The sequence below is a fragment of the Cornus florida genome, unplaced genomic scaffold, assembly GCF_030987335.1.
Source record: "Cornus florida cultivar Cherokee Brave unplaced genomic scaffold, ASM3098733v1 CherokeeBrave_3.0.0_Hap2_Chr11, whole genome shotgun sequence".
In the NCBI taxonomy this organism is placed as follows: domain Eukaryota; kingdom Viridiplantae; phylum Streptophyta; class Magnoliopsida; order Cornales; family Cornaceae; genus Cornus; species Cornus florida.
In genome coordinates this window covers 96,052,229-96,079,554 of record NW_026775581.1, presented here as the reverse complement: position 1 = coordinate 96,079,554, position 27,326 = coordinate 96,052,229, and the positions used below count along the sequence as shown (strand labels likewise).

Sequence of the window (27,326 nt, the reverse complement as noted above, 5' to 3'; positions counted from 1 at the left end):
AATTTTAAAATTTAAGAAGTAAATAAATAAATAAGGGAACCAAAATAAGTATAATTTATTTATTTTTTGAAACAAAATAAGGGAACCATGGTCAACTTTAAAATTGTAGGTGTATTTTAAAGTTCTTCACTTATCATTTCAAAACAAAATATAAATAATTGAACCGTGGTTTACACAGCTCAAGGTGACTCATATGTTTTGCTTATTTTGATCATGTTTGTGTGCCAATAAATGTGCAAGAGACATAGCTCATTTGGTTCCTTAAATATTTGAAAATCCAGTTGCTCAAATGAGTTTCTAATTAATAATCTGTTTATGAAATTTTAATTAATATTATAAGTTGATTTTAATCACATACATTGGGGCCATTGGGCGTGCACTTTCACTAGCATTATATACTCTCAGAATGGTGAAACATACCACTGCAGTGTGAGCCCCAAGACACGTCAAGGTTGAAGTCAACAGACTACGGTTGTTACTGATTGAGGATAATGTAAGATAACTTATATACATACATATATAAGTAAATGTATTGATTGCAGACAACACAAATCTACAAGTATGAAGTGCGATCAAGCATATAGGATTTTCAAGGAGATCAATCTCCACCTCTTGCTTTGTCCAGCATCTAGTTGAGCATGAGGGTCAGATGGTTATCAGCCACACAATCCACATAATTGATGGTGTAATTCCGGCATGGAACCGGTTTCCAGCTGAGATGGTAGTTCCCTTGGCCTCAGCCAATCAGCTTTTGTTTTTGCCTCTTTGATTTGGTCTCCCGGATCTGATCTTCATCGGATTTTTTCCTCAAGTTTTTCAGTTCTTCCTCGCTCACCAATCCACTAAGTTTTCTGTTCAACTCATATGCTTCAGCTAAATTTCTCTTACATTCTTTGCTTGCAGTATCATGGGAAACCACTGGAACGGAACCAAAAAGGGTAAACAATGGGGCAAGTATAAGATATAGAAAACTCGTGTACGAGCAACTACTCAATAGATTGTCGGGAAGAGCAAAAACTATAATTTAGAAGGAAAGAAAGAACAAATGTTTACCAATTTGGGCTGTATACAAGTGTGGTCAATGATGTTTATAACTGTGATGATTAAATACCATGATAGTATGTTTTTATGTATAATAAGGATACAACTCAAACTGAAATTATGGCATTCCCTTCTCTTGCCTTCATATAGCTACAAAATTACTTCCTTTATCTTGCATTTCGCAACTTCTCTCTGCACTCCTCCCTTTTAATAACAAATTCATGTGTCCCCACCAACCCGGCAACCCCACCCTACGTACCCTAAAGAATAGGCAAGTTTTTCATTCAGCAGATGAAAAGAAATAATCAATCTAGACCATTTAAAGATAGTCAAACATCTCCGGTTGGAAAATCCACTAACATCAGTTTTCAGCAAACACGAGCCCTTGTTTATTCATTCTCGATATAAATAGAATCATTTCTTGAACAGCATTTTCTAATCTAGCAAACAGATGGCACATGGTTCAAACAAGATGGATCAAAGCAAATCGTAACTATAAGGTAGATAAATATAAGGAAGACCATAGACCACTATGGGATAACTGACCTGGTTTTGGATAATCTTTCCCAATTATGCACTTTGCTTTGGTTTGGATGCTTAGTGGAGCTGACCAGGGCTCATAAATATACTCCTTTGGCATATCTGGAATTGGAATGCATTATATATTTCATATGACTGAATACACCCAGTCAATAAAATTAGGAGGAATTTCAACATACCTTTCAGCACAGGGAGAAAATGCCTAATGTAGTTACCATTGGGATCATATTTCTTCCCAAAAGAGGTTGGAGAGTAGATGCGGTTATACTGATCAACAAAGAAAATTAATAAATTATCATTACTTCAACCAGTCCTTTGTCTATAAATGTAAAAAAATCATCGGAGAAAATTTTGCATCTAAGTACAACAGTACAACCATGGTCCAAAATATCGCATATTATGGGGAGACTCGGCCAAGTTGCAACGGAATCGACTAGAGTAAATACTGTCATACCCCTGATAGATCATTGTGGTTGAAAAATCACAAGGGAATTGACCGGTACTCAGAGTGACTCGGAGAGATCCGGCTGAGTAGTCACTATAACAGCCAAGTCAGCCCAATTAAGCTGGCGGACTCGCTTACATTCAAATTACTTTCCGTTTAAGCAGTTCCAAAACAAAAAATAGGGATCCAATCATAAATTGCTTATATATGTGCACATAATATAGATTTATGCTGATCATGATTCTGGACCATTTGATTCATCAAGGTATTTTATTTGGTGACAAGCTTTCAAAAGCCCCCCCCCCCCCCCCCCCCCCCCCCCAAAAAAAAAAAAAAAAACTAACAAATATTGAAAGATGGTGGTCAAAATTCATTCAGTACAATATTTTGGTCCTGGCTAGCATCTCTCCAGTTAACGACACTTGAATTCATAAATTCTGAGGTTGTTATATGCAAGCTATATGCCCCATTCATATGCAATACAACCATGAGAACAGATAAGTTATGGAATAAGAGGTATGCTCTGCACCTGGTAAAAAAAAGATGAGCATGAGAGCCATAACCAATTTCCATTATTAATTGCCCAATCTGAATCGATCAGAAGTCTCTCAAAAACATCGCGCCCTTTTTCCCAGTGAACAAACTATTAGAAAGAATTAATGTCAAACAAATGGAGATAGAATAGTAATATAGGGTTTATAAGAACTGAAACTTATTTACCAGATCTCCACGAGTTAGAAAACATGCAACACAATGCCGTGCAAGATGGTGCATCCAACCCCACTTCCGAAGCTACAACATAAATTTAACTTCAAAAAGAATGCCACATATTCATCTAGAATATATAGATTCACACAGGTTAGAGAACCACCAAATACAATTCTCTAGTTCAATCATTCAAGGGTATCCTGTCCACAGACCTAACCTGGACCATGATGGCATCAATCCAAGGGAATCCTGTCCTGGCATCTCTCCAAGCTGCCAGCAATTCATCATCATTGCTCCAAGGAATCTACATCACAATGGAGTATTTACCCATTCATAAAAACTCCGTGCCTATTGAGTACCCTTTTAGACAGATCATATACAAAAATTAAATAATAATCAGAGGCCATTTTGCTTCTTTCTCTTCTTTCCACCCCCAACACCCCCCTGCCCTGCGCCTTCTTTTTTGGCTTAAATGATTAGCAATCTCAGTTCAAGAAGTTGCAGTTTATATAAACTGAAAGATGAGAAAATAATCAAACTTAGAAATGCATGTGATAGTTTTCAGTTTGCTTTAATTATTAGCACCCTTTTCTACAATGGGAAACAATAACAGAAAACAAAGGTGACCAACAGTTTGATAAGGATGTATGATTGTGACCGGAATATAGTTAAGCTAGGTTAGCTTTCTATCCCAACAAGGGGGGAGCCAGTCATCTGAGATGGATTGCTTTTGCAAGGCTAGGTTGTCAGAGAGTAGCAGAAAACTTGCATAGCAGAATATGAATAAATGCTATTTTGTCCAAACAATTTCGCAAAAAATGGGATGTAATATATAAAATTGAGGTGATTTTCCATTAATTGAAGATATTTCACTGTCATTGATGAATTGCCTATATTGTGCCACAGCCATTCTCGTAATGTATTGTCCCCAAATAAGAATGAAACCGCCAAGATAAAAGTAAAGAAAACTGAACAAGAAAAACAAGTTGATAAAATCCTTATACTGCCAGTATATTAAAATGCAATCCCGTCGATGATCCTGCTAGAAGAGACCTTCATATCTAATAAATACTTATTACTTATCAAAAAAAATAAAATCTAATAAAAACTTATTTCATAATTATTTATTTTGCCAATTATACCCTTTTGTTTTAAGTACTAATTGATCAGTAAGAACTGAAAAGGATTACAAGGATATACGTACTAGGTGTGTGAGTAAGTAGGCACTTCATCCTCTTGGAAGAGCCAAGGTTATCTTCAAAGTCATTTGCAGTTCTAATTATGATAACGAACAGTCTTTAAATCTTAACAGGAATACTCATTATAAGCATTAGTCATACAATCACAATCATGGATCGCAATCTATAAAACCTAATTAAGTTGATTATCAAATGTGTTTTACATGGAAAAATAAAGACAACAAAAAATGGGATGTGTTTTACAGATATAGCAACTTGTGCGCAGGAAAACAGGATGGAATGTAAACTTGCAATTACCTGCTTGCAGATTCTATTGTCCTTCATCCGATCAAAATTAGGAGTGCCAACAGCAACAGTATAGAAAAAGTCTCGCCATAACAACTGCCGAATATGAAAGCATTAGTTAGATTGCTGCATATAATACCTGAATACAAGTAGTACTTATAAAAAAAAATACTAAATAACAAGAAGACTGACCTGTCCAAGAAGGGAAACTGGTGGTGAAGTGTGCCTGTTGACATTGTTCTGAACATCCTGAATGCATTGGTAGAAATACCTGGAAGAGAGACAACCAAACTTCCAAGGAATTGAAAAAGTAGCCAAAAAATTAGAACAGATAAGATATCAGCTTACTTCAATTTTCAGGAGAAATGCCCAAAATAGTTAATCAACATCTCACTCACTTTCAAGTAAGGTGACAAAACTGTTGTCGCTGGCTTTAGAAATGCAGATGGGTCACCCTTTGGTTTCTCAAAGTTTGCCACCCATTCCTGTGACACAAAGAATGAATGTAGTTAAATAAGTACAATAATCACATGCAAACAGGGGAAAAGAGATGGAAAGCTTGTAGACTTTTACATAAAATAAATAAATAAATAACACAAGGATAAACTTACATGAAAATGGTTTAACTTAGTTAAGATCTAAAGTAATTTTTCATGGTTTCTGGAAAGCATTAGACATTGCATTCATGGTATCTTATAAAGGTTGTAAAAAGGAGATATTGCCAGATCATGAAACACCACCACCACCAACTCAAAAGCACCTTTTTCAGCTAGAGAAAGTTCCCCACAGCGAGTTTACATTAGTCCATATAACTTATATGGTTTTCTAAGCTAATGTATCCATAAAATTCTCATCATAATCGCATATATAACTTTTGTAGATGTATCTCTGAGTATTCATGTATCATTTGTGGCCATGAACCTCCTTTGAATGTTTTATTCACTCAACTCTTCTATTTTCGGTCCGAAACGAAAAAGAAAAATAAAAAATAATAAGGAATCCGGTAAAAAAACAAAAACCATAGCCGCTAAAGTAGTAATAAATCATGTCAGTAAAGTCATATAGAAATACTAACGCTATCTTATCTATTATCCTAAGCGTTTTCTCTAACTCGCTCCCCTACTATACCATACCCTACTAGGCTAACTCAGCCGTTGACAACATGAAATTTCTCATATTATATATAACATGATTTCCTTTAGGGATTTACATCCCTTATGTAGGCATACTATAACATGATGCAGACGCTAAAAATTAATAAATCAGAATTCATTTTTAGATTCCAAAAAAAAAAAATTAGCAAACTTTAGAGCAATCGCAATCCAGTCAACTAGATTATGACTTGCGTTAAAATAAAGTCATGCGCTAATTTTTTCTTTAAGAAAAAGTGCAACATGTGCAAAGTCAAAGAGTGTTCACTACTACTCCAATTGTTTTACGTGTGAGTTATGAAGGGGAAAGAGTAAAATTTGTGTTTCTCAGAAAGGTATAAGTTCAAGTAAATTTTGAAGGAACCAATTAGAGAGAAGATCAAAAAACAGAGCCTTAACAGTCTTCTACCATAATAATGCAGCCTATAAACTACACCATACCTTGTCCTTAATTGATTCTCTCAACCTCTTCAATGCTTCTGATTCACCGCCTTTAAAAGGAGTTAACTCATCCTGCATGCAAATTCTTATCACAAATAATTCTAAACGAAAGCACCTGTTCGGAAAATCAATAGCTTCCAAACCTGTCCGATATCTTCATAGCCAAGTTCTTTGACTATAGGGACTTCTGAAATCTCACAATTTCCAACATTTCCAACTGAAGGAAGCGAAGAAATCATGGTTGAGAGCGGGGATGACGCCCAAGAGGGTTGCCCAGCAAGCTTCACAAATGATTGATAACTCAGAGGCGGCCTTCCCCCATTCTAATCATACATTTGTCATTGCATTTGCACACATCAGCCATGGACTTTATTATTATTAAATCAAAGAGCAAGTAAAACTCATGGATTCAATCATCATTTCTCATTGACAAGCAAATGACATCCTTTTACTTAAAAAATTAACAAGTCATTCACACAAATAACCCGAATCCAAACTCAATCAATACTATGCTCACCTTTCGTATGATATCTGCAGGATTAAAGAGAGTGTGACTGACAGGAGAGAAAACCTCAATACCAGCTTCAGAAGCATACTTCTGTTGAAACAAACATTCACTTCTAGTTATTTGATATCTATAACTGAAACACGTTACTACAAACTACAAAGCTAGTTAACATTTTAAGATGGTTCCAAGAAAATTGCACCCAAAAATGACATACTATCAGTTATCGCCTACCCAAAAGGGGGAAAAAAATTTTAAAATGTCTATTATCATTTTAGGCCAATGAAATGCATTTCAAATGAGAGTTGCATTAAATATGTTTTTGAGTTGGAAAAAAGGACATCCACCTTGATTTTAACATCTAAATCTTGATAGTACGGTTCTGTGTCATGTTCAAAGCATAGTTTCTTTATATCCCACTGCAACAACAAACAACACTCAAAAACATATACTAACAAAAACAGAGTGCATGTATATACATAGAGGAGATGATTATGTACCTCTTTGAAGCAGCGAATCAAGACCTCGCTGGGTTCACCCTTCAACACCAACAAACGAGACCCGAGTTTCTGGAGGCTGGAGTCGAGATCCACGAGGCTTTCGAGCAAGAACCGAATCCGGTTCAAGCCGGCACGGGCTGATCCGGGAGAGAACGAATTAGGGTCGGGCTCCATGTAGTGCGGGTCGATGACGAACACAGGATAGAGGTAATTGGAGTCACTGGCGGAGTACTCGAGAGCCGGGTTGTCGTGGATCCGAAGACCCTTTCGAAACCACATCAGGGAATTCGGCCTGGAGGCCATTGAAGAAAAAGTGCGGGAGAGAGGGAGGAAGCAGTGAGATGAAGAGAGAGAAAGTGAGAGTCGCATTGAAGGGAAAGGATCAAGAGAGAGAGGGTGCCGCTTTTAACGTTTTTCCCGCCATAAATGGGTGCCATGATGTTATCTAACGTGCGCTCGGAGATTGGGGTTGGAGGTTTTGCCACGATAGCTTGAGCAGGTGAGCAGCCGGCGTATATTAGAACAGTGCGCACTTATTCTAGTCGGTTGATAAGTTGCCACGTCGTCTGTATTTCATGGCTTCCCTCGTATCCACGATAACTATAAAGAGTGGACACCGACGGACACCGACACGGGACACGAGTACGATACAACACGGACATGGCGATACGACAAATTTAAAAAAAATAGGATACGGACATAGCAAGGATACAGTAATAAAATAATAATATATATTTTTATTATATATAAATTTTTAATTTCTCTTAATTTTTAATTTACATTAATAGACATAATCCATTTAAATTAAGTCCAATCCAAATTTTATTAAAATTCAAACAATAAATACCTAATATATCTTTATATCCAATACTAAAATTTATATCAATACTATAATAGTTTTAACTTTGTAACCAAACACAACAGAAGATACGATTAACTTTATAACCAAACACAGAAGATAACATTACAATCTTATCTTTCTATCTTCTTCCTCCGTCTTCCCGAGTTTGGTCTTTCCAAGTTTGACTGTCTCTTTCTCTCTTCAAAATTGAATTCCTCTCTCAATGACAAAGGAAGAAAAAGGCGATCAAGCCTTTGGTTGAGATCTGTTCGCAACCAGACGAGAAAGACTTTAGCAGAATCGGAATGCCTCCTTCTCTTAACTTTCTTTCTTCATTCTCCTCCATCAATAACCGACCAGAGCATGATTCTTCATCATCTCTTTGTTGATTTCCCTTTTCCCTTCCAATTTCTCTCTCATCCCTTCCATTTTTTTTATTAATCTGAACTACCATGTCATACACCAGTGTCCTCCGACGTGTCTCGACCGTGTCCTCCGACGTGTCCGACTTGAAAAAATGAATAAAAAAATAAGACACCGATAAATCCGTGTCGGACACGTGTTCGAGGCTGGGACAAGCGTGTCCATGTCGGACATGTGTCCGACACCGGTACTTCAGCTCTATAACACGTGTCCGTGCTTCATAATCCATCCAATCCTCCCCGTCAAGTGATGGAGCATAAAGAGACCCAAATGCATAAAAAGGGACACTATTGTGTGTTTAATTCAAATAATTTACCAATGAAAATTTAGAATTGAAATGAGGGCATAATAGTCATTTTCTTTATTTTCAAAAGTCAAACAAAAAGTTTAAGAGGCTAATTGGGACAAATAAAGTTTTAATGAGAAATGTTTAAGAGGCTAATTGGGACAAATACAGTTTTAATGAGAAATTTGAAGATGGTTTTAGTGTAATTTTGCGATTATTACAACAATCGGAATGAAGTACCATTTCTGTTTTAAAATGTTGATAGAGTAGACTCTCGGTCTCCACTTGGGAAGATAGATTCCCTTTGCAACAAACAAATAAATACCGGTAAAGAACTGAAGATAGATTTTTGACATACATAAAGATTAATCGATATCATTGTATTGCTAGCAGGCTCTCTCAATTTAAACTCTATCCAGGAACTCGTTGCTGAATTTGTTCAATATTATGAAGCACATTAGAACAGAATAACAGATATCATTGACGGTTCAATTCGCTGAGTTACACCACAACTATAATCTATCTCAGCAGATGGGGTCATGCGTTCAAATTGTGAGAAACCATCCACATAAACCACAACACGCATGCTTGCCTTGGCAGGAGCAATCTATTTTTAAAAAAACAGTTTTTTAAGTCAACTAGTACTAGACAATGTAAACATCTAACATGTGAGAATATTGAAAATTAATATCATATTACAACTCAATGTTTTAGTCACCAAAACACCATCTAAAAAAAAAAAAAAAAAAAGTGTTGATGGCAGAGAATGCCCAAAGACTGCACGCTTCAGGTCACTGTCCAAACTCCAAAGTAATTGAATGGGAGAAAGCTTCCTCATTTAGAATTCTCTATTCAAATACATCATCATCATCATCAGGAAGGGGCTGTGCAGCAGCTGCCATTAATTCAGCCTCATGCCTGCAACGTAAACAAATCCAGATTACAATGTACGTGTTGACCAAGTGGAAACAGAGGAACAAAAGCTCTAGACACTCTTGTTCAAAATCCAAGTCCAGCAATCACAATGTATTCTTGCACTTCCAACCTAAATCTAATCTTATATCGTAATGTCAATCTGTAACCTTGATTTTATGTTTACAAATTCACAGGCAGATTAAGGGTCTTTTTACATAGATGATTCAAGGCTGTAACACATGGCATAACCCACTAATGCCGCTGTTCAACCAGACCCAACAAGACTCAACTGTTCTTCTGTACTCATCCCCCAAATTAAAACTAAATCTTACACGCTAACAATACAAGTAAAATAAATAAATTAAATTGGAAATGTACACAGAAGGACACAAACTACTTACTGTTGTTGTGCAGCCATGTCAATTTGAACTTCTGGAGGAGCAAGAGCAGGTGACTCAACAAAGTGAAGGTTAGCATCCCTGCAAGGTTGAGTAATTGATTTACCCACACCCCTCAAATATAGGATAGCACTAAAACCTAAATTAAGAAAGAACAACATTCTATGTAAAATTACCCTGAAATCTTCCTAGCAAGATAGAGGAAAGGCTTCTCAAAGTTATAGTTGCTCTTTGCAGAAATCTCGTAGTACTGGAGATTCTTCTTCCTGTGGAACGTGACCTGCTTTGCTTTCACCTGCCTATTCTTCACATCAACCTTGTTCCCGCACAAAACTATCGGGATATTCTCACACACCCTAACATTAAAAGCAGAAAGTTTATTTACAATTGTCTTTCAATGTAACAATAATATAAATAAGGACTCATCAAAAGGACCCATAAAACAGACCTGCATAAATCCCGGTGCCAAGTCGGAACATTCTTGTAGGTCAAACGTGCAGTTACATCAAACATTATGATGGCACATTGTCCGTGAATACTGTATAGATCAAGAATTAAGAGCACATTAATGTGGATGCATACAAGGAGAAATCATAATAACTTAAAAGTAAAACCAGCTACTGAAGAAGTTGACTGAAATTCTGGAGGCAGATTAGTCATGTTGGTTTTGTTAAGTAAATGCAGAAACAAAGCATCTAAGAAGTATTGAGCAAGTTGAAATGAAAATTTTAAAGCAGCCCACATCAAGTAAAAGCAATAGAGGAAGTGGAGCCATAAAAGTGGTTCAGGAATTTAAAAGTTCAATTTGATACTTTTAAGAAGCAACTTAGACAAATTTTCAGCACCTTATTCCAGCAGAATTGTTTAATATCTATCACAGGTGACCACATAAATTACTTTTAATCAATAGCTAATTGTGAAAAAACATTGAAGACAAGCAACCCCATTCATCAACCTGCAGAGCAGTTCGGCAAGAATACCTACCCAGATATTATCTAAGAAAAGTGATACTTTGTATCAGACAGTATGAGATAAAATGATTAGGGATGCATAAAAATTATGCAAAAACAACAAAAATTTCAAAAAATTAATGTCCTTTGGGATACAAAAAATGAATAAATGGTTGCTGGTTTATAGTTCCAGGATGGAAATTGAACTAAAAAATAAAAACCATGTGACACATAATTATAAGCATAAACTTCAAACAAGTCAAATGAATCGTTAACTTGCCAAAGTTTCTCTAACACAGACACACGGGGCTATGTGTACTCACCGAGAATATGACAACCCCTACTAACTAAACCAATAATTAAGAAAAAAAACTCAGTGACAAAACATAAATATCCAATCTTCATAAGATAATAATTCTCAACATTCGAAGTCCTTGGCCTCAAAACTTCCTTAGCTGAAAGATGCTCAAACACAGATATCCTAACCAAGTAACAACGTAGCATCTCAAGAAAGTGAAGCGAGATAAATTACTTACCAAATAAAACTGCGCAAAATGTAAAATCTCACCATCCATGTTCTCAAGCTGCTTTCAATATCACCAACATATATATTGTAAGGGTGCGAGAGTTGCAACTTTTAAAAAGGAGTGAACCTCTTAGATGATAATTTTAACTCATGTATACAGCTACCTATTTTAATGATAATGATAATGCACATGATTTAAACCAGGCAAATCTTGAATATCACTTCCTAATCTACATCAAGATTAAGACATACATAAATAGGTAGCCTTCTACAGATTCATTGATCAAAAAATAATATTCTAAGATTATTCCTTTAAATAAATCAGAACAAATATATCCAAATGCAGTAAATATCTAATAGGCTTTCATATACAGTGACTAAAAATCTACAAACAACGTACAAAAAAACAGCTACACAAAATATTTGTTCATAATTAATGCATCGAGGGCATAAAAACAAATAAACAATGAAAACATTCACAGATAACTTACTAATAACCATCCCTCAGTCCTCCAAACTTCTCCTGCCCAGCCGTATCCCAACAATAAAACCTTATCTTCCCACAGTTTGTGAAGAAGTCCAAAGGATGAACTTCAACCCCAATCGTCGCTGCAAATCAAGAACTCCTTCCATTCAATTTACTAATCATCTACATAAACATATAAATATGTATATATATTATTCCATTTATATATATATAAGCAACAGAACGGAAAGATAGCTTACGCTCATATCTCTTCTCAAACTCTCCTGTAAGATGCCTTTTTACGAACGTCGTTTTTCCTGGAACATTATACAAAAATCTATAGGTCAATTTCAAGATCAAAGAAATAAAAAGAAAAGAAACACAACAGATCAAACGATTGAATCAAAAATAAAATAAAAATAAAAACAATCGATTTGAATCAAAGATCAGATCCAAAGTATATAACAACTAAAAAGCAGATCAAAACCACACAATACTCAAACGAAACGAAACGCTGAAAACGAAACAAGCACCTGTGCCTCCATCGCCAACGATTACGAGCTTAAAGCTTGGATAGTCCACAGTTTGTTGGTTAGGAAGAGCCTGTACGCACACATAAACACAAACATAAGCGATCTGAAGTTCATCCCAATGAAAACCCAAATCTAAAATGAGAATGAGAGAAAAATGCGGAGAGATTTACCATTTCTCTATTTTGCGTCTGAAGAAAGCAGTGTGGAGGCTGAAGAATTTGATTTTTGAATGGAGAGAGAAAGAGAGAGGGGTTTGGGTATTTATAGGGGGAGGGTCTGGTTAAAGTGATGGGCTTTTGAAGGGTTTATGGTGGCTTTTGTTTGACGCGAGTCTCTCTGCCGTTGGATTAGATCCCGCTTCAAAACACCGCTTGAATGTGGACCTTACACTTGGCAAGGCCTTTGTGTACTGTACTTCCTTTCGTGGGCTTTGTGCCTTGTGGATATGGGTCAACAAGGTTCGGTAGGGCCTGAATGGAACGATAAGATACTAAAATTGGGGCCTAAAGGGAACAAAAAGATACCAGAATTGGCCTTTTGTTGGATTGGATTCTAAATAGTACTACCTGTAAAAGAAAATTCCACAGATAGGTAAAGTCAATTTTTTTCTTTTTTTTTTCTTTTTTTTTTTTCTTTTGATACAGTTAAATTTTAAAAATTGCACTTAAAGTACTAAAATTAAGAGCATCTCCAGCGGATTGTTAAAATACTCTTGTGTAAAATATACGCTGTCACCTTTAATATGCAAATTTTTTCCATCTCCCGCAGTCTATTAAGATACATTACCATATCACCAATGTGTAAAAAAGTTGTGCATTTTACACAGCATTTTTACACTACCAGATTAACATATTTCCTTTCTCATCCCTCTTTCTCGTTCCATTAAAAAATCAAACATATATTAAGTAGGTTTGTAAAAGTTATGTGGGGTCCTGGTATGACATATGGTTGATTGTCATTGGGAGATATATTTTTACACAAAAAGGTATAAAACAACCTTTAGAATTAAAATTAAATAATTCAAAATTTTTATATAAATTCATCATGACACATCAGATTTACAATATATATATATATACAACGATCGGAGATGCTAGCCCCTAAACTATTTCTCCCTGTCCCATTTTATTTATTCCTTTTTTGGAGTCTATATATATATATATATATATAGTATTAGTAGTGAATGAATTACCATAGTGATTTTATAAAAAATAGTACACTTTTCAAATGGAACAATTATTGTGGGACGGATAAAAATGAAAAGATGGACGTTTATTTTGGGAATGAGAGAGTAAAAATTTGCAAATAAGGCCGAGGACTGCTAATTAATTCATTCTTTACTTCTTTTTTTCAGTAGTCTTTTTTATTGATGATGGATTATGTATATAGTAAATATTATTAATTTATTCTTTAGATGTGGATTATCATGACTATAAATTTTAATTGAAGTAAATTATAGAAGAAGAAGAAGAAAGAATGAATGAATCCTTTAAAAGACAATTCAAAGGGAAGGATGCTGCATCCGTAACTTGAACATGAAACCTTAAACATAAATTCCAAGCACACTATTAACTTGGCTACTACGCTTTCATAACTTAAATATAATTATTAATATAAATAATATTTTCGGACTTTGGTTAAGTTTCGGGTTTCATCAATATCAACCCAAGCCCAGCCCGAATTGAATTCGGGGTCAAAATATATAGTCCAAGTCCAAATCGAAATTAGAAAAACATTGCACAAGCTCACAAAATTTTGGGCTGGGCTCAGGTAATTTCGGGTTAGGCCCACCCGAGTTGCAGCCCTAGATAAAAGAAAATAAATAATCAATAAACAAAAGAGGATAATATTGTTTTATAAATCTATTTTTTCAACCAATCACATATGTGACTTCTAAAGACAGCGACGGTAATTAGCCGTCCTCAATAAGGCCAATAGCTTGAGTGACCATTGAATGATTCATATAAATTACCAAACCTTTTTTAAAGTTAATTGCACAAAACTAATTTGTATGTTATTCCTTGAGAAGAGGAGCAATGCTTTGACTGTGGGGGTGGGATAATTCTAGGAAATCACCTGGGACATCCCGTGAAAGTGGCCTCAGTTTTTTTCTCCAATGTTGCTGGCCCATCTTTGGCTGGAGGGCTTGGTCCTCCGCGAATCTCTTTCGCTGCTTCATCTTTGGGGCTATCAAAATGTGATTATTGAAGGGGACTGCAAGCCGGTGATGATTCTTAACCCTCTGTTGAGGCTTTGTATGTTGTTTTTAATGATGTTTCTCATCTTCTAACTATTTGTAATGGGTTTCTTTGGGTTCCTAGAGATGGTAACTGTGTAGCTCATCTTGTGAGCAGAAAGGCCTTGGCGGCCGAGTGTGGTAATCTGGAATGGGATGTCCGGCCTAAATGGCTTTTAGACTCTCTGTCTCTTGACTGTAATCCTTCCTTTTCTATTTGATATGTTTCTCTTGTTGGTTAAAAAAAACCAAATGCTTTGACTGTTTATTTTTCAAGGACAAGTTTATGCAGGTGTGTGCACAATTTTTTATACTTCTTGGAGGTTTTATGCCAATGAACCCTAAAATTAGCATAAACGAGGGGACAAGGATGTGAAAGGATTGTGCTTGGTCTCTCTAAAACCATCTTGTAAAGAATAAAATTAATTTCCAATCATGTCATTGCCTGCCAACTTTTGCGATTAGGATGGATGGTAAAGAAAGAAAAGTTTTCAAATTGCAACGACTCTCAACTCTAGTTTTGATTGAGAGTTCTAAGAATTAGGAAATCGTAGTACACACTATTCAGGATATCAAGGATGAAGATAGTAACTTGATTTGATCCACAGATTGATGCATATTTTGCCGTTACGCACAAGAAACATTCACGCTCGCGCGCGCGCGTATATATATATATATATTTGCTTACGCATTAATATCCCATAACCAAATTTAGCGAAATCTGAATCCATTATCAGTTAGTTGTTCAGATACTTGAATCCACATTAAAGTGGAGTTCATACTTCATAGTGAGCATATCTTGCACCTGCTAGCCTTTTCCTTGTTTAATACTGATGTTGACAAACACTAAATCATATTTGAGTAATTGGACAGATGTTCTACTTTTATGCCCTTTTTAAAAAAAAGGGTTGATTTATTTTAATCAAAATCAAATAAAGTAATGCGTTAACAAATTTGTTAGTGGCAAAAATATAAGTGAATAATCCTATAATATAATCATGAGCCACATCCTAGTTTTCATTTTTGGTGCTCCTCTTTGATAACTGACAAAGACATGGTCAGAGACAGATTCTAAGTAACAACACTTTCCAACCGAAGGCCAAGGCCAATTTCATACGTACAAGAACAGCACCGGTATTTAACAAATAAAAGAGAGACATATATAGAGAAGGAAAAGCAGAACATCTTCCTTGAGACACTCCATCTTTAGGAGAAGAAAACATTCACTACTGGTACTCTAAAAAAGTATTTAGCTTACATATATGGTTACCTTAGCCAACATGTTAGATCTAATGCCTGCATGTCGATCATCAAGTAATTACATATCCTGAACTCGAACTGCACAGGGTGGGGCCAAAAAAAGGGGGGAAAAAAGAGAAGAAAAGATGTATAAGAAACTAAGAAAGGGCCAAAATAAACACTAGAACAACAGAATTATGAAACTATTGTTAGTCATGATATTAATCCAAGGGTACACCCACTCCATCATTCTAAGCTTTTACCGGAATTGGCATGGCACCCAAGCGGACAATTATGTACGAATCTTGTCACTTCCCTTATAATTATAACACGTTCACATGTTATGGTCCATTTTTTGAGAGAAGTCTGGCCATATATGAAAGGCCACGCTAGTGATATTACACACTCCCCGTCAACTTAAACTTTTAGAAGAGGTGGTTGTTAACAGCTATATTTTGGAAACGGGACATTAATTTACCAACCCAACCAGGAATACCGTTTTCACCAGTTCCTTGAATGACTCAACCTTGGTGTTGAATTAAAACTTGGTGACGGCTCCATCAACTGGTTGGATTGACATGTCCAGTTCTCAAAATATACTGCGTTCGACAAACAATCACTGCAACGAGTCAAATAAGAAGCATACCTAAATTTGAAACGGGGAGAAAGAATTTGAACTCTGAAGGCCACTCAATCACCTGTGAGGTTGATCTGAGCCTGAAGCTCCAACCGCTGTTGTATTTGGTACACTGCTTGCTGACCCATTCTCAACTGGTGCCGGCAATCCCCATTTGCCTTCAGTTTCAAGAGGTTCAAATACATGAACTCCACCATCTGATAGACCCAAAGCAAACTGATTTGGTTCTTGTGGATGTGCAGCAATCACGAGTGGGTGGACATTTGAATGGCTGCAGTGAAATTGGAAATTGTTGTAATAAACAATGTTCACATGTAAGAGATAAAGCATGATTTTATCACTCAATGTCTAACTTAAAATACGAGAATAGATAAATGGACATAATATAAAGCAGAATTCAACTGTCACTTGGTACTCAAGAAACATATCCAAGGCCAAAGATCATCTGGGTTCACTTTAAGGCAAAAGTGAAAAATCTTGAGCATATTAGGAGTTCCAATATAGCATTTGCACCAAATAAAAATAAAAGTAAAATCTGGAATTTGAAAATTTAACCGATAAAATAAATTTTAATCCAAAATTCATGACATCACAGAGAAATAAGAAGTCCAAAATCAAAATATTTTGAAATGTATTACAATTAAAATAAGCTTCATCAACAGGCATGCCATTCTAGGAAAGTTGGATATCTATCTGAAAGCAATAAAGGTTAGGATAGTACCTGACACTGGATGAAAGATAAGTGGAGGGATTAATACGGCATCGCAGTCGGAGATTTGCAGCAGTAAATACACAAACACTTGCATCCAAGAAGCTCGCATACACCAGCTGGCTATCGCACGAGAATGTTGCATGAGATATTGGGGCAGCAGATTCACGGGGGACCCACTGAAAAAACAAGAAAGCATCAAAGACTGAAAGATGCTTTTTTCGGTAAATAAAGGCTGAAAGATGTTACTCCCATAACAAAGTATATTTGGGAAAGAAGATACCTGCTTTGTGCATTCTAGTTTCATTGCATCATATATGGCAATCTGAGACTCGTGTACAACAAGGAAATGCATCTGGTCCTGTTGAAACTGCACACGAGTGTCTGACTGTGCTGTTGGTGTCCTCCCAGTTGGAACCTGCAAGAATCTGGTCTTTTGCTTTTCCCATCCGTCGGAGTTCCATACGCAAAGCTATAGGTGAAAAGGAGAAAAAGCAAGTGATGAAGGAACTAATATTAAATGTTTGACTAAGCTTCACTTTTTTTTTCCTTCCTTTTTTGGTAAGGAGTAAGCTCCACATTGGAGGTCTCAAAAGACACGAGAATTTATCTAGAGAAGATAACTCCAGATCAGGAATCACTCAATGTAACACGTGCCATTAGTTTGAATATAGATGAGGGAGGGGAAAATTTTAATGACAAATTGTGTCTATATTCTTTAATTTATTTATTTTTTATAATTAACTCCCACATTCCACTTCCTTCCGCTTGGAAAGGAGAGGAGATTCCATTAGGCCACATGATTGGTAGTAAATTTCACAGTAAATTGTAGAGGGAATAAACAACATGATGGGTGAAAAGAACCCTCATATGGTCTTATTGGAATTATTTATATAAGAATTCCCAAATCATTTGCAATATTCTTGAATTAATGATCTCTACTGAAATATGTGGACTTTGAAAAGTCAGATAATGGGAAATCCAATAGGAACCCAGTTCTGTTACTTCAGTGTAACTACAGTGGCCATAACTGTTATCTGCACGCATGGAAACTGGAAAGAATATTAACCTGAGCATCTGCTCCCGATGAAACTAGCACGTTTAGTACATGAGAAAAGGCAAGGCCAGTAATTCTTTTAGAGTGACCTTTGAGCTTGCTTTTGACCTGCATCAAGGAAACGGTTTTCAGTAATTAGATAACAAGTGTTTCTTATTAAACCATGATGCTGATAACAATTGTCCATAAACCACATCACAATTTCCCACTTAAAAATTGTATCAGACCTCATCCACACGGACATTATATATCTGGATTGTGGAATCATCCATGCCAATAGCAATGATATTGTTATCTTGGGGATGGAATGCAAGAAATGTCGCTGCAGGTGGCGGAGGCATGAAAGTTGTCATCGTCTGCACTTGCCAGGTAGAGATTGAGATTACTCAAAAATTTCTAAAGCATAAACAATAACCATGGCCAAGGAAATACATAAAATCTTGATTCATCTGTCACCTTAAATGTCATCATATTGAAAAGAGAAACCTTTCCTCCTGAAGCAGACATTACATATGAATCATTTTTGGACAAAGCAAAGCAGGGCACGGCCTCCTCAGGGCTATCAGTAACATCATTGGTCATAAAAATGCCACTTGCTGGCTGCCATATCTGAGGTGAGATACTGGTTGTTGCCTACACAGTGCAGAATCCACTATGAATTCATTTTCACAAACTAAAGAGAAAAGACCAATAGATGAGAACAACTTTCTTTGAATCTTTCAGACCTTGCCACTTGAATGACGGTCATTTCGCTGCCATTTCCAAAGCAAATGAATGGCATTTGATGCTAATGCCAAGATAGCATTTCCTGAATTTGTATATATCAACCTTGATATCTGCAGTAATTAAAGTGAATGTGGAAACTTCTCCTTGTTAAATGAGAATGGGGACAAAAAGATCTTAATGACTAGACAAACTAATGATTTCTATTTTCAACACACACACCCCCAACCAAAAAAAGAAGAGAAATACTGATGATTTCTGAAATTTTTCAATCTAGTAAAAATTTCTTCCTGCATTAACAAAATAAACTTAATTCCTACACGAACTGCACAGATATATATAGAGTCCACAATGGGGATAAATTGTTGTCATATATTCTTTACATTTTAGTTATTCTTATATACCAGTCCAGCGAGTATTTTTATGAAAAGAACATTTAATTATCATATTTTTGCAGAGAAAGAAATATAATATAAGATGCCACTGCAGAGGCCATTGCTTGGTGCAATGAGCTTGGGCTGCCAAGTGTGAGACTGAAGTTTTGAGTGACAACAGTCACTTTGTGCAAATGCGAAATGATATCTCTGTACCCAATCCACTCCTCCCATCACCTTGGTATTGGCTTTGGTTTTACAGAGAGAAACTAGAGCTGAAGTTATATAGGATACATCTATAATTTCTGGCATGATGCCTTGGTTTTTGAGCTCCATGCTTATTCTGGCCTTGGTTTTTGAGCTCCATGCTTATGCCCCCTTGCACAAAACTATATACATCCATTGTGCATAACTGATGGTCTATTCTTTATTGCTCATGATTAGATCCTCATTTGAGGGATCAAATTTACTTCCAAAGGGTGCCAAATATATGTCATGTCACTTAAGCATTATGAAATTATGTAAGACAGCATTATTCCACTTGTAAGCACCCATAGATTTGAACTTAAACTCTGTTTAAGATACCATATAAGAGCAATGATGAAAAGATTTCTGCTGAAACTGGGAAAATTACAAAAAAGCCATAGTAATTTCTTAGCATGACCAAAAGCATTGACATGTTGAAGTATCTCATGGATAAAAGTTGGCTAGTCAAAAGTATACCTTGGTTACTCTCGAGTTTTCAGGGAGCTTCAATGTCCGGCACTGGGAAGGTTCACTGATTTCAGTGAGCTTCCAAATCTTTGACTTGTCATTGCTTTCTTCAGTTATTCTAGGTTTCACATCCCCCATATTTCTCGCATCCCCATTCTAGCAATAATAAAATTACATGTTACTTGATGTATTTCGAGTAACAATATAAATTTGTTACACTAATGTCTATTATACATACTGACCAAACAACAAATTTATTTGCATAGACAAACACAGATGCTCTTATAAAATACATAGTGTGAGTCAAAGGAGTTAGCAATGTCAATGAAAGATGTAACATTATAATGTTTGATGGACATAAAAAGGAAAACCAAGCATGTAGCACAAACCATTCCAGAGATAGCAACAACAGAGGCAACTCTTTCTGCAAGTCCTGCACTAGTAGCAGCAGCAGCAGCTGCAGCTGCAGCTGCAGTTATTGGGTTTATTGTAGGCTGCATCAGATAAAACATGTTAGGAAAGTCTATTTCAAGGAGTGGTGTGTCATTAGAACAATCAGTTATTCATAACTGCTACCTTAGTCATGGTTTCAGATGCTCTTGGAGCATCATAAGAAAGATTTTCAAATGTGCGCAGCAATCGGAGACCATCAGAATTTGCCAAAATTCTGATTCCATTTTCATTAGCAGAAACAGCCAGGAGAGTGCCATCCTTGTTGAAGCGGACGCGTGGACTTGCCTTGAATTTATTAGGTGAAAATGAGACACAGGCCACACCGCATTTATAAAATCTTCTTAAAAATAATGTCAATCATAATGAACTTACTGGAAGACCTCCATCAGCATCAATGCTGGTCAAGAGCTGAACATTATCCATATCCCAAAATTTAATGGAAAAATCGTCACCAGCAGCCAAAAACCGGTTTTTAGTTGTATCAAATTGCACAACACCCAAAGATCGTTTTCGGAACCCTTGATAGGTCCTCTTTACAGCACCTTCACTTTCATTCCATTCAACGATATGTGACTCCCCGTCTTTGCTGGTCCCACATGAAAACAGCCTGCAATATATCCCCCCAACACAAAAATAATGGTTATTGATTTCTAGTTTAACAGATAGGATAAGATGAGTAAAAGGTATTTAAATCTTATTGTGTGATTTACGTGACTTAGAAAAAAGACAGAGAGAGTAAATAGGTATTTAAATCTTATTCTGTTTATGGGTAAAAAAAATTTATTTGTACTAAACCCACAAAAAAACTATTTAAATTCATGTTAATGTCCAGTGGGAATCACACACACACACATATATATATTTATATATGCAAGATTCTTGAGAGAGTTCTTCACACGATATCAATCGTAATATGTCTTCCTTCACTTGGGGGAGAGAGACGAGAGAAAAGAGAGAGTCGATCTGCTGGAAGTAAGGGGGAGAGAGCAACTTAACTGTTGAAAGAGAGAGACAAACACGGTATTATGCATGCTCAATTTTTATTATAAAACTCAGCGCAAAACGGCACTGCTTTGCACCGGACTCTTTTAATTACTTCGAGATCCGTTCTCCCCTACATGGCAGGCTGTCTGCCACTCGATTGAGCAGCGGATGGAAGGCTCCAATGTAGAAGAGCCTGGTCCAGATTGAGTTGCTGAATTTGAGAGGGGAGAGAGAGATTCAACTTAATTATCTGGTCAATTTTTGGGGTTATACTAGATATGAAATAAGGCCTTCTCTATGCTCATCTTTTATATATCTATACATACAGATTGATAAATCATAGGTGATTAAAAATTTTGTTACATGCCTGTGAAAATGGATTGATCCATATGTTATTTATAGTTTGTAAAATTCCTCCCCTTCAAGAGAGAGAGAGTGCAGAAGTATGAAGAATGAAAAATTATATGTATAAAGATTTCAATTAAGATTATCACTTCTCTTCTGATGTGCATGTGCAATTTTATTAGTGTGTGTGTGTGTTACAGTTGACCATGCAACAATAAGTGACTGAGAGTAGTATTGGACAGTGGGTCAGTTAATCAACCTTGTTCCATCAGCACTATAAGCCATTGTCGTGCACCAGCGACCAGGGGCATCGTAATCAACACGAGATCCCAAATTGTCATATAACCATGCCTTTATCTTTCCATCCAGTGCTGTTGAAAATATAAACTGAAACATGAAAGCATAAACATGCAATCAGGAATAAGAGCAGTATGGAAAACCGTCCACGAGAAATATGAAGAGCTTGAAATATTTAATTGAAACATTAAAGCCAGAAGTTCGCCTAATGGAGTTGTTACTTGAATGTTTTCCTTGTAGTGAGGGCAGACGGAATAGACAGGAGCCTCATGACCTTCAAAAGTATACTGTCTTGCACCAGTAGTGGCATCCCAAACCTGAAATTACAAAGTATCAGAAAGGGGACTTGCAACTTCTCCACTTTCCTACAATTAAAGATATAATTATCAACTTTGGTGCATAAAAACTAGGCAAGTTAACAGCAACCCAACCTTGATGGTCTTGTCATCACCACAGGTTATTACACAAAGTTGCTTATTTGGATGAGAGAATGCCAGATCATTTACTCCACCGACATGAGCATCAATCTAGAAATAAATAAATAAGTAACCATGCAAACTAGCAAAATCCAACAGTACCAAAAAGATGGCAGAAAAAATAAATATTTAGTGGTCAGCAACTTGGGACTAAATATACCTCCAAATGTTGCCGCACGTCATCACCTCCTTGATAAGAATATATCTGAACAATGTGCCTTGAATACGCAACTCCTGTTTAATAGAAGGTTAGACAACACATTAAATATCAGTCCAGTTCAGACACACAAACACACGCATACACAAATATATAAATATCTACCATTTAAGCATCTCAATATCTTTCGAGCTTACCAAATAAAGTACCATCAGGGCTCCAAATAATGCGGTTAACGGACACACCAGGATCTTTAACTAGAGATGCCTGGATTCCATTGAAAAATATGTTAACAGTTTCAGATATAACAATTATATAAGCATTAAGAATAGGTCACATATAATAATTTGTGTCATTTTGTATTATGAATTATGGTCAGACCTGTAGAGGCATTGAACATGCACCGAGATCCCAAACTTTGAAATTTCTTAGAACCAATCTCTCCCTGGAACCAACTTCCCACAGTCCTATGTCCCCCACATTGGTGCCAACTGATGCATTACAATGTGAATACTTGAATTAGTGGCTACTTGAAATGGAAAAAGAACATGACATCAATAACCATGCAAAAGTCACATTTTAGAAGTTAAAACAAGAAAATATAACTCTAGAAAACACCAAACCTAGAAGTAGGGTCTGTTGAACAGGATGGAAATCCATGCTCATAGGAGATGACCCCTGATTTAAAGTCCTTGCAATAGTCTTGGGCAAGTCATCAGCAGCATTAAAACCTTGACTATGACCGTGACCCGTAAATGATACAGTCATTACATTAACGGGCAGATTTACCTGCATTTTTTTAAAGAGAATCAAGACATTTGGTGAGGAAAAAGTGGAAATAACATTTATAATAGAATACCACCGAGTCTTTAACTCAAGTAGTATCTCTTCTTCCCCTCACATTAGAGATTGAGGGTTCAAGTCCCATAGGGGCAATAGTGTGTATTCCTGAGAATCTAACCTAAAAAAAAAATAAAAATAAAAAAAAGTTTAATAATAATAATTGTGAATGTGAATGCAGCAAGACATAATTTACCTCATCAGACATCCCCATGGCCCTTCTTTTGGTTACATGATCTGAATCCCCTGATGGGTAATCTACAGAAGGATTAGTTGGTGGAGTCCTGGGATGTTTCAAAGCAGCTATACAGGGCAAGAAATCACATGATAGTTTAAGAATGGAGCCTTAAAATAGTAAACCTGGCAGCTTGGCAGATTAAGGAAAATCAGATACCTGGAATTGATTGAGCACTAAGAGCAGCAGCTCCACCAGAAACTGCTGGATGAGTTACAGTCGGCGGATTAGACATCCAACCGGCAAGTGGAGTTGGAACTGGTGCTGGTGTAGTTTGGAAAGGCTGAGCGCATGAAATTAAACACAATAAGAGAACCACAGTGAAACAGAGTTGATATGATAACCAACTACATCAAATACCTACCCCATGTGCACCCAGAGGTGGGAAGCCTCCAGCTTTTGGTAAGGATCCCAGCAATGGACTGTTTGCAGGCGATGGAGCACGCGCTCCATTTGGTTGTCCACACGTATGATCCACAAATAAAGTTTTTATGTCCGGATTTGGCCTTGGGTTTTTACAAAGTTGATGTTGCCAATTCAAGCTGCAAGATAAGTAAAAACTAAAAAGTCAATTTTCTCTTTGTAGTAATTTAAATAGTTGAGGTATGCGATGAGCGCCTGTGCCATTGCCAATGTATGATAGCGCAAAGTAATTGTATTTATCTAGGTTGCCTGAACTTGCCACCCCCAACATCACGATTATACATTCAACAGCACAAAACTGAAAGATAATTTAGGTAATGGCTAAGTCAGGTGTCCCGTTAATTGGACCATTATGCTTTGTTCTACATAGCATTTGAAAGTGCACACTGAACCTGAAAAGGAGATCTTCCTAAGATGATTAGTGATCATTTCAAACAACTTAAGTTGTGAAACAATCCTATGGTTTAAACATGAGGACTCATTTTAAATGCGAAAGAAGATTGATATGATCATTTCAAATGCTGTAGAAAGCACATCAAATTGGTTTCGATTCTATAAAATCAATTGCAGTTGTTTCAATTTGACATTTGTACTGGATGTAAAAGCCTCTTTCATGAGATTACCTTTGGTTAATGAGAGTCCGTAACCTTGAATTTTTCAAGTTAGGAAATTGCAGTTTGTCACGAAACAAGGGGTTTGCTTCAATAAGCTTCTTGAGCTCAACCAACATAATTGCTCTTGCAGATTTTGTATCGCCATACTTGGAGAGCTGTTCATTTTCCCTAAAATGCAATAAATAATAAATAATAAAAACCCATTTTCAAAACATTTTCTGCAGCTAGCTGTGTTGGAATCAAATTAAATCAAGCATGGAGTAGTTAATACCTGAAATTCTCCAATGTCAACAACTGAGTAATTTCCTTAAAAAGCTCTTCGTTAAATGAAGAGAAAACTTTAAGATCTTTTACAAGGATATCTACAGCCTTGGGCCTATCATGCCTATTACAAATTCAAATGTTCCCATTAATATACACCATACTACCATAGAAATCTAAACTATAAACAATAAAAGCATTAATAGTTGAAAAATAGTTTCTTCGTATAATTATAAACTTACTTGTCCAATGCCTCAAGATACTTCTGCTTCCTTATTTCAAAAAATATCTTCATGGAATACCGATTATCGTCCACTTTCGTGAAACCAGAGAGGTATCTCTCGACCTCATCCCAATTCCCATTATGCACCTCATCCTCAAAATGCTTCATGTTAAAGAAAAATCCAGATTCTTGTTCAAGCCTGTTGTGTGGAAACCCAATATTAGTATAAAATTACCAAAAAGGACAAAATATAGATTTATATATGTGCACACAACGATAAAAATCACCTACTTGTGGACAGTCTCTTTGAACTTTTCCTCATCTAGGAACTGCAAGATCAAGAACACAAGCTCTCTACTGAGAGATGACATTGTAACCACGCCCGGTCTGCAACTTTCTGCAAAACCAGATGAACAAAAAATAAGCCAAAATATAAACAGATCTGTAAAAACCCAAAAAATTAAAAAAGAAAAAGAAAAATTGCAAATATACATAGTATTAAAATTTAAAAAATGGGTCAGCTACAGGAAGGTTTATTTATTGTATTTAGCACAAGCTTCGAAATTTAAATAAATAAAGTAAAATAAAGCACAAAACATAAACCTAAATAAAATATAAAAATTAAAATAAAAAACTAGCATAGAAATCTGAAACTCTTACCAGAACTAGATCATTAAACTGATCCTCAATTTAAATCATTTTTCCACAAGATCGTCACATAGTTTTAGCACAAAAGCACACATATGAGCTACAATCAGGTTGGAAAAAGAGAAAATTTTAGGGTTCTTTAAAGGATCGGAAATATGAAAGACCCTTTAAACCATTGGAATCGTAGATGCAAAGAATAAGAGGGCAAATGTAAAAAAGCAGGTCAATAGATATAAATATATGGTATATATATAGAGAAAAAGTAAAGAGTGAGAAAGAAAAAGAGCAAAACAGTTGAAAGTAAATATTCGACAACGGACAACAGAGAGAGAACAGAGGCTTACCTTCAGAAAAGGAACAAAGAGATCGATTGAAGGGAGAAGACAACACCACCCAGAAGATAGAGATGGAGAGAGAGACGACGAACTCGAGGTTCTTTCTCTCTCTTCTTTCTCTCTCTAGTCTCTCTACCTAAGTCTTTCTCTCTCTACTCTATCGTGCGGAGAAAATAAAATACTACTATGACATTACTTGCAGGAATGGCGATTTTTATAGGAAGAGGAAGATCAGCAGTACGACTTATTAGGGTGATAAGTACGTGGTCTTATCATAAGTTCAATGACTTATATACATTTTATAATATGGTTGGGTCCCACTAAGCCGGCTACATTTTTTCCGACTTCATCGGCTCGGAATCTCCATCTGACAACTGTCCTTCAGCTTTGAGACCCGGTGTAAGGTTATTCTATTTCCATAGTGTACGTCTTTTTTAAAGTTATAACCGTAGATTAGTAGTGGGACCCATCTAAGAATAAATCGAACGGATTAAGATAGAGGAAAGTGTACCTCATAGGAGCTGTTTGGGAAAGTTGAGACAGCGACGTTCACTCCTTTCAGATACCCTTAAAAACGACAAGATCTCTCGGACGACCTCATAAACTTTGGTCCTGTTTCTTCCCTATATTACGAAACTTGCCATGGGCCTCACTTTTGTGGATATGAGATGAGATGGGCCAGCAGTGACAAAGACAGATCTCGGGAGTTGAGAGAGGACTGATTTTATCGCCGATAAATCGGGAGAGAAGATAATGCCGTTGAAATTATTGGCACAAATAGCTGTTACGTATTTAATAATCATAATTAACCAGCGAAGCTACAGACACTTCAGAACAAAGCTCCATTGTCTGTGTGGCAGTATGCACCTATCATTAATGGGGATGTGGAAATGGGAACACTTTTTAACTTCTTGAAACAGTCAACTGTTCCGAATTTTTTTAACCATAGGACACTTGGACTGGGTGTTGCAGTCTAATGAAAATTCATTTTGGCTTCTTCGTAATTTCTAGATAAATTTTAAATAATTCACTTTCTTGATTAAAAGTTTTTCGAATAGACTTAACCACATGGTCTAAAACTATCTATTGTTATAATGCTACTCATTTATAGTTTCTCAGTCTACCTCTGTTGGCCAGCAGTCATTTGAAGCACTGTTATATATATATATATATATATATATAATTATATTGAG

The 27,326-nt window shown here is 36.2% G+C and overlaps 3 protein-coding genes across 9 annotated transcripts; all 3 read right to left on the bottom strand.

Annotated features, from left to right (window-relative positions):
• Nucleotides 1-290: 290 nt before the first annotated feature.
• On the bottom strand, nt 291-7,266 carry LOC132282739 ((6-4)DNA photolyase). Of its 3 annotated transcripts, XM_059784507.1 has the most exons (14): nt 6,816-7,264; nt 6,663-6,734; nt 6,328-6,408; nt 5,954-6,133; nt 5,811-5,882; nt 4,617-4,703; nt 4,411-4,509; nt 4,231-4,314; nt 2,952-3,038; nt 2,747-2,818; nt 2,556-2,669; nt 1,761-1,848; nt 1,588-1,683; nt 291-918 (listed from the first exon to the last, which is right to left on the bottom strand). In XM_059784507.1, exons 1-14 carry the CDS (start codon nt 7,182-7,184, stop codon nt 737-739), a joined length of 1,683 nt encoding a protein of 560 aa, XP_059640490.1. In that variant the 5' UTR covers nt 7,185-7,264; the 3' UTR covers nt 291-736. The 3 variants fall into 3 exon arrangements, with proteins under 3 accessions (XP_059640490.1, XP_059640491.1, XP_059640492.1); XM_059784508.1 differs by lacking the exon at nt 6,663-6,734 and having other exon boundaries at nt 6,816-7,263; XM_059784509.1 differs by lacking the exons at nt 2,556-2,669; nt 2,747-2,818; nt 2,952-3,038 and having other exon boundaries at nt 6,816-7,266.
• A 1,687-nt stretch (nt 7,267-8,953) lies between these two features.
• LOC132284264 (GTP-binding nuclear protein Ran-3-like) lies at nt 8,954-12,454 on the bottom strand. Its single transcript, XM_059786352.1, has 8 exons — nt 12,324-12,454; nt 12,154-12,223; nt 11,881-11,937; nt 11,646-11,763; nt 10,127-10,216; nt 9,855-10,034; nt 9,682-9,759; nt 8,954-9,283 (listed from the first exon to the last, which is right to left on the bottom strand). The coding sequence occupies exons 1-8, from the start codon at nt 12,324-12,326 to the stop codon at nt 9,214-9,216; spliced, it is 666 nt and encodes a 221-aa protein (XP_059642335.1). The 5' UTR covers nt 12,327-12,454; the 3' UTR covers nt 8,954-9,213.
• Nucleotides 12,455-15,361: 2,907 nt separating this feature from the next.
• LOC132286079 (protein TOPLESS) lies at nt 15,362-26,315 on the bottom strand. 5 transcript variants are annotated; one of them, XM_059788334.1, is made up of 29 exons: nt 26,143-26,315; nt 25,811-25,898; nt 25,442-25,547; nt 25,170-25,349; nt 24,938-25,051; nt 24,676-24,834; nt 23,994-24,171; nt 23,789-23,912; nt 23,591-23,697; nt 23,456-23,515; nt 23,178-23,343; nt 22,936-23,045; nt 22,752-22,821; nt 22,558-22,631; nt 22,353-22,448; nt 22,143-22,238; nt 21,884-22,011; nt 20,668-20,902; nt 20,419-20,580; nt 20,232-20,336; nt 19,852-19,998; nt 18,757-18,867; nt 18,488-18,664; nt 18,259-18,387; nt 18,044-18,139; nt 17,258-17,446; nt 16,987-17,153; nt 16,327-16,536; nt 15,362-15,727 (listed from the first exon to the last, which is right to left on the bottom strand). In XM_059788334.1, exons 3-29 carry the CDS (start codon nt 25,519-25,521, stop codon nt 15,700-15,702), a joined length of 3,498 nt encoding a protein of 1,165 aa, XP_059644317.1. In that variant the 5' UTR covers nt 25,522-25,547; nt 25,811-25,898; nt 26,143-26,315; the 3' UTR covers nt 15,362-15,699. The 5 variants fall into 5 exon arrangements, with proteins under 5 accessions (XP_059644317.1, XP_059644318.1, XP_059644316.1 ...); XM_059788335.1 differs by lacking the exon at nt 25,811-25,898 and having other exon boundaries at nt 16,275-16,536; XM_059788333.1 differs by lacking the exon at nt 25,811-25,898.
• Nucleotides 26,316-27,326: the final 1,011 nt, after the last annotated feature.